General features: G+C 63.5%; 2 protein-coding genes across 3 annotated transcripts in view; one reads left to right on the top strand and one right to left on the bottom strand.

Moving 5' to 3' along the window:
- Positions 1–37: 37 nt before the first annotated feature.
- CHLRE_12g556911v5 (uncharacterized protein) lies at positions 38–12,179 on the top strand. The gene is made up of 23 exons (XM_043069104.1): positions 38–122; positions 215–257; positions 532–683; positions 1,396–1,485; positions 2,143–2,227; positions 2,653–2,715; positions 2,990–3,046; positions 3,659–3,781; positions 4,022–4,054; positions 4,379–4,479; positions 4,677–4,765; positions 5,235–5,269; positions 6,446–6,589; positions 6,763–6,891; positions 7,412–7,500; positions 7,932–8,097; positions 8,495–8,554; positions 8,715–8,919; positions 9,244–9,463; positions 9,763–9,942; positions 10,123–10,451; positions 10,744–10,896; positions 11,161–12,179. Exons 1-23 carry the CDS (start codon positions 112–114, stop codon positions 11,526–11,528), a joined length of 2,925 nt encoding a protein of 974 aa, XP_042918893.1. The 5' UTR covers positions 38–111; the 3' UTR covers positions 11,529–12,179.
- Positions 12,180–12,181: 2 nt separating this feature from the next.
- Positions 12,182–13,137, bottom strand: part of CHLRE_12g556912v5 (uncharacterized protein) — an 8,766-nt gene continuing 7,810 nt past the window's right edge. For both annotated transcript variants that reach the window (XM_043069106.1, XM_043069105.1), the window contains exon 5: positions 12,182–12,608. The gene's annotated coding sequence lies outside the window, so the exon portion shown is untranslated. The remainder of the gene's footprint in view (positions 12,609–13,137) is intronic.

The raw sequence follows: 13,137 nt of genomic DNA on the forward strand, positions 1-13,137 counted from the left end.
CATCACAGCGTTGAGGTGACAGAAGGTTGGGCCAGTCGCTGCAGTCCACGGAGCAAAACCTAGGCAAACCTAGGGCCACATTCTGAGGACTAGTAGCTGCGAGGAGGAAGCATGGCGCAAGAGTAAGCCCGAGGCCCGAGCGCTTCCCGCGCTTCGCTGTGTCGCGAGCTTGCCTGACGCCCACTCCTCCTCCCCGTTTATGCTCTTCAAACAGCCCGGATCTCCTTCGCATCCTAATCTCCACCGATAACCACTTGGTGCGTCCACCGAAGCGAGGCGAGCTACCCGGCAACAGAATCTGCGCTCGCCAGTTTCAGCGAACTGTGCTTGTTATCACGAAGGGCTCAGGAGTACGAAGCCTTCAGGCATCGTCGCATAAGGTCGCGCTGGGGCCCACCTCGGCACCCTCCTCCGCCCAAAAAAAGCCGCCCCACCCTGCGCCCCACGCGCGCTCAGCCCGCGTCCCCCAACCTCCTCACCCGCCCCCTCCACTCCTCCTTTAACAACAAACGTAAACGCTGTCCTCGCCAGGGCGTGTGGGAGAAGGACGAGACGCGGCGCGAGGACTCGTTCCGCGCCTTTGAGGAGGTGCTGCAGCTGGCGGTAGCCAAGCGGGCGGACCTGGTGCTGCTGGGTGGCGACCTGTTCCACGAGAACAAGCCCAGCCGGGGGACACTGGTCAGGTGAGGGGGCGGGGAGGCTGTTGCGTGTGTGTATGTGTGTGTGTGGGGAGGTTGGGGGGTGTATGTGTGTGGGGAGGTTGGGGTGTGGGGGTTCTGTGTGGGAGGTGTGTAGGGGGGGCTATGAGAACCGGTCTCAAGTTGTGCTGGAGTTGTGCTGCAAGCTGCAGGCGGTTGTGGGATTGTGGGGTTGGGGGGGGGACTCCGGGGGGAGGGGTAGCTGTACATGTAGAGAACGGAGTGATTAAAGTGGGAGGGGAGTCGAGGAAGAGCCACCCAGTGTGAGGCATGCAGGGCTGGGGCGCAGGCCATGACAGGGTGGGGGTTTGAAGATACCAGCCCAAACTACCAATGCAATAGAGCGAGGAGGAGAGCGTGGCCTAGCGGGCGGGGGGGGGATTTGGGGAGCCGTGGGGTCTGGGTGGGTTCGGCGGGCCTCAGGCCGGTGCGGCGGGTGCGTGCCTTGCCTGTTCGCCTTCCACCCACCCCCTGCTGTTGTGCGCGCCACCGTGCCCCGGCGGCGACATTTTCGCCGGCGCCGCTTGCCTTGCTTCTCTGCGGCGCCTCGGCCCCCTCCCATAAGTATTGTCGCTTGCAACTGTCGCCTCTGCCTGTGCTCCTCTAGTTTGGCTTGGTTTGGTATAGTTTGAGCTGCTATTTGCAACCCTCCTCCTACCTCCCCATCACCACCCCTCCCCCTCCCCCTCCCTCCCAGGACCATCCAGCTGCTGTCCAAGTACTGCCTCAACGACCGCCCCGTGCGCTTCCGCATCCTGTCGGACCAGGCAGTCAACTTCGTGGCGGGGTGAGGCACGGAGGGGCGGTTTGAGGAGTGGGGAGAGGGCAGGGAGGGGACGGTGGAGGGGAGGGTAGGGTGGAAGGACGGGAGGGGTGGGTAGCTAACTCCAATAAACCCAGACCCAGAAGCAGACCCCCCCAGGCCCCAGCCCAAGGGGGGCCGGGGCGGAGGCGCAGAACGTGTGTGAAAGTTGTGGGTCGGCGGCTGATGGTGAACAGGAAGAAGCACACTCACACACACACACACAAACACACACACACAAACACACAAACACACAAACACACACACACACACACACGCACACACACACACACACACACACGCACACACACACACACACACACCCTTGAGAGCGTGTGGACACTAATCCCCCCTCGAGGTTAGGGTAGCGGGGGTTGCGCGATTTCCGGTTGGTAAGACCGGCGGCTCACCGCAGCAGGTATGCGAGGTAACTTCAGGTATCATCCGTAAACCGTCGCTTTGCTGCATCGCATACACTCTCTTTGCGCAACGTTTTCCTTGTGCTCTTTAACACACACACACACCCCGACGCACACACGCGCACACAGCACCTCTGATCCCCGCCCCGCCCCCATCTCCACCCTCTCCTGCCACCACCGCCTCTCTTCCGTCCCACACGCGCGCCACCACCCGCCGCTGCAGGCGTGTCAACTTTGAGAACCCCAACCTCAACGTGGGGCTGCCCGTGTTCACCATCCACGGCAACCACGACGACCCCTCGGGACAGGTGAACGTGTGTGTGTGTGTGTGTGTGCGCGCGCGCGTGTGTGTGTGTGTGTGTCGGGGGGGGGGGCTTGTAAGTATCAGCCCAAACTAAACTAAACGAAGTTGAAACGAGCGGAGCACAGGCAGAGGCGTTATTTGCAAGCAATAATACTTATGGGAGGGGGCCGAGGCGCCGTGGAGCAGCAGGGCGAGCGGCGCGCGGGGGGCTGGGGCGGGGCTGGGGTTGGGGCTTCTCACGAAGCCGGCCATACCCATACACGTCTTCCGTTGCCTCTTCGGACGCGCACATCGACCCGTTTCCTCGCTACACACACATACTGTTACACACACACATTAACACACGCGCGCCCTCCCCTGACCCTGAGCAGTCCCGATCCCTCCCCTCCCCTCCCCCTACTGCCCACCTCCCCACCACCCGCCCTGCAGGACTCGCTGTCGGCTGTGGACATCCTGTCCCAGGCGGGGCTGGTCAACTACTTTGGCAAGCACGTGAGTGCGCCGTGTTCGTGTGTGCGCTTGTGACGTAAAGTGGAGCGGGGCGAGAGGGGGCGGGGGAGCGGGGTTCCAAGGTGGGGGCCTGAGGCGTGACGTAGCTGGGGGCCGAGCCATGTTGTGTTTGTGTTTGGCGAGGGGGCTTCAACTCATGCCCGCTTCCAACCTCTTCACGCCGTGCCCAAGCGCCCGCCCGGCGCTGCCTGTCGCCGCCTGCCCAACCCCTCCACTTCCTCCTCCTCCCTCTTGTCTTAATCCGCCCCACACACAGCTGCTGACGGGCAGTGGCGCGGCGCGTGTGACGCTGTCGCCCATCCTCATAGAGAAGGTGAGCCGGCGGCGCCGGGGGCGGGAGGGTGGACAGGGTGGACAGGGTGGGGGTTGCAGGGTTGTTTGGAAAAGCGGGGGGGGGGGCATTTTAGATACCAGCCCAAACTAAACCGAACCCAGTTCAGGAAAGCGAGGAAATGCAAAAAGAGTGAGGAGGAGGGGGGGAGGGGGCTGCCGGTGTGGGTGGAGGGGGCTGCCGGCGGCGGGGGCGGCGGGGCTGTCGGCATGTGCGGGCCACGGGCCACATCTCGCCGCGCGCTTGGCATCTCCGCGCCGCATGAGCCGTACGTGAGCATGTGTGTGGGCAGTGCGGTCCATGGACTGCGGCACCAGCCAGCCGCCTCGCCTCTCACCTCCCCTGGCCTGGTTGTTTCTTCTGAAGTGAAGCGCCCCCCTTCCCTCCCTCCCATCCCCCCCTCTCCTCCACCTCCATTTTTATTAGTCATGAATATACCACAACACACACACACACACACTGACACACACACACACACACACACACACGCACACGCACACGCACGCACACACACACACACACGCACACACACACATACACACACGTGTGTTTCGTTTCGTTTTTTTTTTAACACACACACGTGTACACACACAGGGCGGCACGCGGCTGTGCCTGTACGGGCTGGGCAATATCCGCGACGAGCGCCTGGGCCGCGCCTTCTCCATGCCGGGCTGCGTGCAGTGGCAGCGGCCCGCACACAGCCCCGAGTACCCGCAGGTGGGCAGGTGGGGAGGAGGGAGGAGGGAGGAGGGAGGAGGGAGGAGGGAGGAGGGAGGAGGGAGGAGGGAGGAGGGAGGAGGATGTTGCTCATCGCGCGTGTGTCGAGGAAAACGAAGCGCTGCTCTTGCATCTTACCAGACTCGTGTTTTGTACGTCTGCGTGTTCGGGGCAAAGAGCAGATGTCAAACAGTCATTCAGTCTGACAGAATGAGTGCCTTGTGTCGCCACTGGCCGCAGAGCGAGTGGATCAACGTGTTTGTGCTGCACCAGGTGTGGAGGGGTGGGGTGGGTGGGGGGCGGGGCGGGGCGGCTTGGGAGGTGCTGGGCGGGGCATTGCCTGCGGCTGCGCCCCGTCACAGCACGTCACCTCCGTCATGTGCCGCATTGACACATTCCTCCTGTCTAGCCTTGCATCCTTGTGTCTCTGACCTCTGTATGGGAATGGTGAGAATCCCCCCGTGGCTACCTCCCCCCGTTTATTCTGGGTTGGAATAGACTGCCCGCTCCCTCCTCGGTCGTGCCCCTCCAACTCTCCCCTTTTCCCTCCCCACCTTTAACTTCTTAATTAATCATGAATGTGTTCCCTCCCCCCAGAACCGTGTCCAGCACACGCCGCTGGCCAAGGCGTGTGTGCGCGAGGAGCACCTGCCCGGCTTCCTGGACCTGGCGGTGTGGGGCCACGAGCACGAGTGCAGGTGGGGGGCAGGGAGGCATGGGGTGGAGGGCGGGGGCCTGGGAAGGGCGGACGGGTGGATTGGAAAAGCGTGTGGACCCGAAGCGCTTATCTTGTGTGGGCACTGCGCGCCGATGCCTGCCCATCCCATCCCCCAAGCGTGCATCCTGTAACGCTTTTCCAAACATCCTTGCAAACCCACACCGCGTGTCCCCTCAGGCCCGACCCTGTGGCCCTGCGCGGCGAGGGCGACTCCAACCGCTACGTGGTGCAGCCCGGCTCCAGCGTGGCAACCGCACTCAGCGAGGGTGGGTGGGGCGGCAGTAGCAGCAGCAGCAGCGGGCAGCAGCTGCAGCAGCAGCAGCTGCGGCAGTAGCAGCTGACAGCAGCGGGAGGAGGAGTGCGTGTGTGTGTGTGTGTGTGTGTGTGTGTGTGTGTGTGTGTGTGTGTGTGTGTGTGTGTGTGTGTGTGTGTGTGTGTGTGTGTGTGTGTGTGTTGGGGGGGAGGGGGCGTGATGCGTGGGCATGTTCAGGTGCGCAAGCTCGTGAGATAGGTTGGGTGGTCAGGATCGAGTGCTGGCCAGTCGGCCGCCCGAGTCCAACCTCCTTCTCCCGTTCCGCCTCCACCTCCACCTCCACCACTTCGCATTCACCACCGGCTGCCGCCCCCACCCCCGCTTTACCCCAACCCCCGCTTTACCCCCACCCCCGCTTTACCCCCACTTCCTTAACTAGTCATGAATGTAACCCCCGCTACGCCCCCACCCACCCTCTACAGGCGAGTCCAAGCCCAAGCATTGCCTGCTGCTGGAGGTGGGGAGGGGCGTGGGGCGGGTTGGGTTAGGGCCCCGGGTCAGGAAGGGCCACAGCACACACAACGCTATCCAAACACACAGACACACGCACACACACATTACGCATTGCACATGCATTCACACTTGTGACTTCAAACTCGCAGCCGTAGGCCGTGGCAGCTGCTGCTGGCACTACAGGACAGCCGCGGGCACAAACAAAGAAGACCCTCCTGTGCGCTCGTCACGCCCCTCATTCTCACATGTTTCCTTGGGCTTTACAAGACGCACTCCGTACACACACGCCGTCACACGCGTGTACACACACACACACACACACACACACACACACACACACACACACACACACACACACGGGGGCCTCGTCACGAGCAGCCGACGCGGCCATTGCGGCCGCGAGCGTGCCTAGCCTCGGTGCCGCCGTGGAGTGGGGAGCGGGAGGCCAGCTCCCGCCAGCCCACGGCGCACACACGTCACACGCACACACACCAGCCTGACATGTCTGGAAACGCTGCAACCGCCGCCCGCCACGTCCCCCATGCAGCCTTGACCCCGTTTAGTCGCAGTGCCACCGCTAACTCGCCCTCTTCCAATAGTGTTCTTGTACTTAGTGGGCGGGATTTGGGACGCGTGATACCTAGCTTGTCTGCTGCACGCCGCCTCTCTTGTCGCCGTTGCCATTCACATGCCCGTGACACTTCCTCGCTGCCGCCCTATGCCCATGCTTCCACTTTTGCCTATAGGTGAGCTCGACTACGACCAGCGGGCGGGAATCTGGGAATTAGGCGTGCTGGGTAAACGTTGTTTAGCGCGCCCAGGGTGCGGAGCATGGACGCATACAGGTGCAACGCGAGGTCAGGCCGAATGGTCGCCCGTGGGGTTCCAGGCTTATCGCGGGTAAGTATGACTACCTGGGTCACGACAGTCACGCGACGCTCGGTAAAATGGTGGGTATCGGTAAGTAACTCCGGCGTCGTCTGGGCGGGCTTTCGTTTCGTTTTTTTAACACACACACACACACACGTACACACACACACACGCACGTACACAGACACTGCACACACACATATAAATACAACGCAACGTTTTCCTTGTGCTCTTTAACACATATAAATACACATGCACACACGATGTTTTCCTCATTGCTTTCCTTTTGTGCTCATTAACACACACACAGGTACGGCGCGCCAACTTCCGCATCACCAAGCTGCGGCTGGGCAGTGTGCGGCCCTTCGAGTTCGAGCACGTGGCTCTTCGAGACGCGGTGCCGCCGCTGCTGCCAGAGGACGGCGACGGAGTGGGCGAATTCCTGGCGCGCAAGGTGTGTGGTGTGTGTGTGTGTGTGGTGGGGGGGATGGGGCGGTGCAAGGGCCCAATCCAAGCGAGAAATGTATGTGAAAATGCATATGCCTCTCTCGCGATTCACAATTAAGCGTTGCAAACAGAACTTGCACTCCCCTTTTGCCGCTCACATGTACACAATTGCGCACACAGATTCAAGAAATGATTGACCGCGCCGCCGCCGCCCACCCGCCGCCGCCGGCACGTGACCCCTCCGCGCCGCCGCCCGCCCCCCTGCTGCCGCTCATCCGGCTGCGTGTGGATTACACCGGCTACTCCACCGTGAGTCATAAACACACACACACACACACACATACACTGTCTTTGCGCAACGTTTTCCTTGTGCTCTTTAACACACATACACACACGCAAACACATACGCACACACACACACGCAAACGTTTTCCTTGTGCTCTTTAACACACGCAAACACATACGCACATACACATGCATACATGCACCGCATCCCATTCACAGTCCTGTGTGTTGCTTTCCCTTGCGCTCTCACGCACGCGCATGCGCGCTTGTCGTTTTCCTTTTCAACACACATGCCTGTGGCAGCCTGTTGCGACACAACACACACGGCTCGCTCGTGCGCATCAGGCACCCACACAGCCACCCGCACCCGCACATGTCGCGGAATGCCCGGCACGTCCAAGGCACCCTCTGCGACCCTGTGGCTCGTGCGCACACGCATGCCCTCCTCCTCTCCCCCTCCTCCTCCTTCTCATACTCTGCCTCGCCGCCCCCCAATTATTCCAACCCCCCCTAAACTTAATGCATGTAACCCCCCTGCCCCCAGGTGAACAGCCAACGGCTGGGCCAGCGCTTTGTGGGCAAGGTGGCCAACCCGCACGACATGATGCAGTGGACCAAGGCGGCGGCCAGGAGGTGAGGGGGGGGGTAATGTGTATGTGTGTGTATTGTTTTGGGGGGGAAGGGGTTGGCCATTCATGCCAACGGTTGTATGCGAACCGGGGGGGGGGGGGGTTGACTGGAGGTTGTGAGGCTGAATGAGGCCATGCGCATTTCATGGTGTTCTTACGCAGGATGTGAGGTTTTGGGTGTTTCCATAGGTCTGTGCGCTACGATTGCGGCACCGCCGTCGACAGCGCCCAAGCTGCCCGCCTTCCCACTAGTAGACACACACACACACACACACACACACACACACACACACACACACACACACACACACCGCGCACACACACACCCCGCAAAGTATGGCGCAGGCGCTTCCTGTTCCTGGCCGCACCTTCACTTCTCCAGTAATCATGAATGTACCGCCCTCTCCTCTCTCCCGCCGCCAACTCCTGCCGCAGGGTCAAGCCCGAGGGCGCTGGCGGCGGCGGCGGCGGCGGCGGCGCGTACGACTACGCCGACGGCGACGGCGAGGGCGGCGGCGGCGGCTACCTGCGGCCTGATGCGCTGGACCAGGCGCGCATTGAGGACCTCATCCGGCAGCATCTGGGGACCAACTCACTGGAGGTGGGGAGGGCGGGGGCTGATGGATATACCAGCCCAAACTAAGCCAAACCAGGCCAAACTAGCAAAGCACAGGCAGAGGCGACAGTTGCAGCCCAGGGACGGGGGCTGATTGGGGGCGGTGGCTGCAGGAGCGGGGGCTGCAGGGGACAGGGTATTAGTGGGGCGGGGGCGGGGGATAGTTTGTTCCAAACCAAATAAACGGAGGTCCAGGACCAGAGCGCGGGCGAGGGGGGGGGGTACCTGGACACTAGGCGAACTGGAGCTCCAGGTACCGCAGGCATGCACCCTGAATCTGTCGCTCTCTCACGCAGAAACACACGGGCACACACACACACATGCACACACACACACACACACACACACACACACACACACGTGCACACACGCTCACGTCCAGGTGCTGCCGGATGACGAGCTGGGTCAGGCGCTGCACAACTTCGTGGAGAAGGACGACAAGGTGGGTGGGGGGGGAGGCGAAGGGTGTGTATGTGTATGTGTATGTGTCTCGGGTGCTGACCCCCACGGCCATCCAGTTCAGAACTCTGACCGCCGCTCCTTCCACCCCATCCCCTCACCCGCTCTTCCACCCGCCCACCCACTCCGCCCCCGACACGCAGACGGCGCTGCAGCAGTGCATTGAGCAGGCGCTGGAGGAGACGCGGCAGGCGGCAGTAGCGGGGCAGCAGCTGCCGGACGCTGCTACAGCCACCGCGGGGGGCCGGGGCGTCAAGGAGGAGGAAGAGCTGTTGGGGGCGGTGCGCGCGGGCGTGGAGCGGCGGCGCAAGCAGCGGCTGGAGCGGCAGGCGGCGGCTGCGGCGGCGGGTGAGCGGGCAGGGCAGATGGTGCGTGTGAGTGCGTTTTGTTTTGTGTGTGTGTGTGTGTTTGTATGTGTGTGTGTGTGTGTGTGTGTTAAAGAGCACAAGGAAAGCATTGCGCGTGTGTGTGTGGCACATGGTGGCCACCCGGTATGCGCTGTGTGGCACCGCCCGACACAACGGGGCTACTTAAGAAATCCTAAGGGTTTCTTGGGTTGGCGGGGGATGCCTGTGCCCTCCGGCTGTGCCGCACCCTGACTGCCGTTGCGTTCCCGCCGGGTGTATGTCTGCGTGTGTGCCTGCGTGTGTGGGTGGTGTGCGCCGCCCCCAGGCGACCCGGAGGGTGTGGACATCGCCGCCCTCACCGCCGGTATGGGCGAAGAGGGCGCGGCGGGCGGCAGCGGCGGCGCAGCCGCAGCAGCCGGCGGTAGCGGCGCGCGCGGTGGCGGCGCTCGCGGCGGTCGCGGTGCCAAGGCGGCGCCTGCAGGCGGCGACGACGACTTTGGCAACGGCGCCGGGCCGTCGCAGGCCACCACCACCACCGCCACGGGGTGCGTGTTTGCCTGAAGCCGGGTGTAGCTGCTGTGGTCTGGGCCCCTCCGGGTTGGTTCTTGGCACAGGAGGGGTGGTGGATGGGGCGATGGGCTCGCAGGCTCGGTCGACAGCTCGGGCACGTTGCACGGCGAGGCGCCACTTCACCAGCCCGGCCCTCTTCCCCCAGCTGCCCCGCCGCATCGCGGCATCCGCTCCTCCTATCACCTGCTCACTCGCACACACATATACGCCCGGTATTGGTAGGTATCCGATAGTAACTCCGACGCCGTCTTTCTTTTAATACGCATACACACAGGCGCGGGCGGGGCCGCGGCAGCCGCGGCGGGCGGCAGCAGAGCCTGGCGGACAGCCTGGCTCGCGGCGGTGGGCGGGGCGGGCGCGGCGGCTCACAGGCCACAGGCACGCTGGACGCCTTCCTCACCCCCGCCTCTCCCGCCAAGGGCCGCGGCAGGGGCGCGGCGGCGGCGACCACCAAGTGGGTTTGCGTCGGCCCGCTTTGCGGGTTGGCCGCTTCGGCTTGGCTGCTGCCTCCCGGCCTGCCTGCCTGCTTGCCTGCCGGCTGACTCTACCTGCTCAAGAGAGCACAACAGCCACCGCATTGGTCGGTTTGACGACTGCGCTCCCTCCCCCCCCCACCGCCCTCTTGCGCCCCCAGGGCGGCTGGCAGGGGCCGCGGGCGCGGCCGGGGCGCCGCCGCCGCCGCCGACTCGGATGAGGATGATGACGTGGAGATGCAGGACGCTGACTCGGATGGCGACAACGACGTGATCGAAGATGACGACGACGGTGATGACGGCTTCGCCGCGGCGGCGCCGCCAGCCAAGCGCGCGGCGCGCGGCGGCGGCGCCGAGCCTCGAGCCGGCGCGGCGGCGGCGGCGGCGGCGACTCCCAGTCGCGGTCGTAGCACACGCGCGGCGGCAACGGGTGCCGGCGCCAAGGGGCGCAAGAAGTACCGCGTGGATGATTCGGACGACGACGACGATGGTGCGTATGTGTTGCATGTGTATACGTGTTGCACAGGCACAAAGACACGTGTGTCAAGTATAAGCGTTGTGCTGAGCCGTGGCACCCTGACTGACACCCCAACCTTTTGGCACACCGTTGCCAGCATGCGCCCGCTCCATTCTTGTCGACATTGTGCCACCGTATTGCCACCTGTCGTTGAGGGGGCTGGGACACAACCGACACACCCTCGTCCACAGACATGACATGCCTGTGCCTGTGTGCCTGCCTCATCACGGCGTGTTTCGCCTGCCGCGCGCCCACCCACACACAGACGCCAGTGACGGGGTGGAGGACATCGAGGACCACTCGGACGAGGACGACGACGACGCCTCGCCGCCGCCATCCGCCGGCCGGGGCCGTGGCCGCGGCCGGGGCGCCGCGGCGGGGACGCCGGCGGGGCGCGGCCGCGGCCGCTCTGCTGCAGGTGGAGCCCTTGCGTGTGCACACACCTGCGTCAGCACTTGCCATGCCTTCCCGCCTCTCAGCCGACCCGCTTCATGTGCCCAATCACACTGTTCGCCGGCAGAGGCGGACGCCTCCTGCCCTCAATCACTACGCCATGCTGTCCCGCCCCACAGCCTCGCTGCCTCATGTGTACCCGATCGTTTGCCGCCGGTGGCTATGACGCCTCCCGCCCTCAAGCATTACCTTCCAACACCTTTCCATCCCCTTTCCTTGCCGACCGCAGGCGCAGGCCGCGGCAGGGGCGCCGCCGCCGCCGCCGCCAAGGAAGTGGTGAGCATGTTGTCCAGCGACGACGACGACGATGATGACGACTTGCGGGCTAGCATGATGCCCAGTGGTGCTCTGGCACACGCCGCCGCCGGCGCTGCCTACGCGAGCTCCGTTCTGCCCGGTGGCGCCGGTCCCACGGCCACCACGGCCACAGCCACGGGCGGCGCCGCGACGCAAGGAGGCACGGGAGGCACGGGCGCAGGGGCGGCGGCGGGTGGCGGTCGGAAGCGGCCGGCGAGCTTCTTCAGCAGCGGGAGCACGCAGGCGGGCGGGCGTGGCGGCGGCGCGGCGGGCGGGCGCGGCTGGGGTCAGGCGCGGTAGCGGATGAGGAGGGGCAGCAGGAGCAGGGGGAGGGTGGTACCGGAGATGTACTGTGTTGGGTGTGGGTCAGTGGGTGTGGTGGTAGGCGGGTGGTGGTGTGGTGGCTTGGGTGGATGCGGGGCGCAGCAGGTTGTGCAGGTGGCGTCGTGTCATTATTGGGGACGTGTTAACAATGGGCGCGTTGGTGCAGGTGCGGGTGCAGGTATGGGCACTGCGGACAGACTGCAAATTCGGTGCACACGAGCCTGTAGGTTGGCTCAAATGGGGCGTCGCAGGATGGGCATGTACAGGAGGTTGTGCTAACGGACGACGTTGAGCGTCGTTTACGCGGGTGGCGCCGTGGCGGGCGATTCCATCTTGGTCACGAGGGCGTGCTCAAGGCGTTTTACTTGCTGGCAAATCCAGCGCAAAATACACTCCAACTGTTGAACTTTATCAAAGCTTCGTTCTTTCGCTGGCTTGGCGACAGACGTCGATTTTTTCAACCACTCCGCTGCAGAAGTCTGTGCGAGTTCGGGATTTCGCACCTCCTCGACCCCAAGCCCGTTTGTGGCAACTACGCAGCGAGCAAGGCAGCGAAACAAAGCGCAATAGCTTCCAGACTTGGTAAGCTAATGGTTAATTATGGACAAGTATAGTGCGCGCCATGTTTAAGTAAACGCGGGTCCAGTAACGCCTCGCTACGGCCTCTCGCCGCACTTAAGCTCACCAGCTCGAACCGACCCCCACATCCGGAGCCCCCATTCCGACCCCATAAGCGCACCTCCGAACCCGCCCGCCCCACTTTCCACAATCTATATGCATATATGCATATGGCCCAGAAGGCGCAGGGCCATCCAAAAGCCCTTGACCGAACTTCGCCTTGTCCATTGTCGCATGTTGCCCCCACACACGCACCCTGCCCACGCCACCCGCATCCAACAGAAATCAAACGTAGCGCTTTCACCATAGCAAGAGCCCGGGCGCTAGGACACTCCAAGGTGTGTTCGCATGTGGGGGCACAACGCGAGACAAGGGGCTTTGGCCGTCCAACCAAGCCCAGCTAGTCACCAGGTCACCTAAGCTTCACAGGGTACAGACCTGCATGCCAAGCGGACGCGCAAGGACATAGATTCCGGGGCTCTGCCGTACTCCTAAGCGGACGGGGGTGCGGGCAAAACCTCGCCAGGCCTCGCCTGATATTAGGGCTTGGCGCTGTGGAAAGCGGGGCTCAAATTGGAGAGGTTGACATCAAGTTTGGGGGCGAAACGTGCGGCTGGGCAGGGGCGCCGATGAGGGTCTCGGCCGAACTCGCACAGACTTCTGCAGCGGAGTGATCAACATCGCGTCGCAACTCTGACGACGAGGACGAGGAGACTTTCGGCGTGATCAAGAACATGAGCTTGATGGAATCCATGATGGCGGCGCGGAACGACTTTTCCTGGCTGCCTGGCATCGAGGAGGGTGACATAGCTTTCCAGCGTGAGTGGAACCAGCCCAGCGGGGGATGGAGCGCGGTAGTGCTGATCGCTGAGGGGCGGCGGAGCAAGGTGTTCAAGGCTGCAAAGCAGTGGAAGGGGTCTGGAGAGGGGCTCACGGCGGTGCTTGTGCCCTACCTGTCGCGTGCCAC

The sequence above is a fragment of the Chlamydomonas reinhardtii genome, chromosome 12 (assembly GCF_000002595.2).
Source record: "Chlamydomonas reinhardtii strain CC-503 cw92 mt+ chromosome 12, whole genome shotgun sequence".
Taxonomy (NCBI): Eukaryota; Viridiplantae; Chlorophyta; class Chlorophyceae; order Chlamydomonadales; family Chlamydomonadaceae; genus Chlamydomonas; species Chlamydomonas reinhardtii.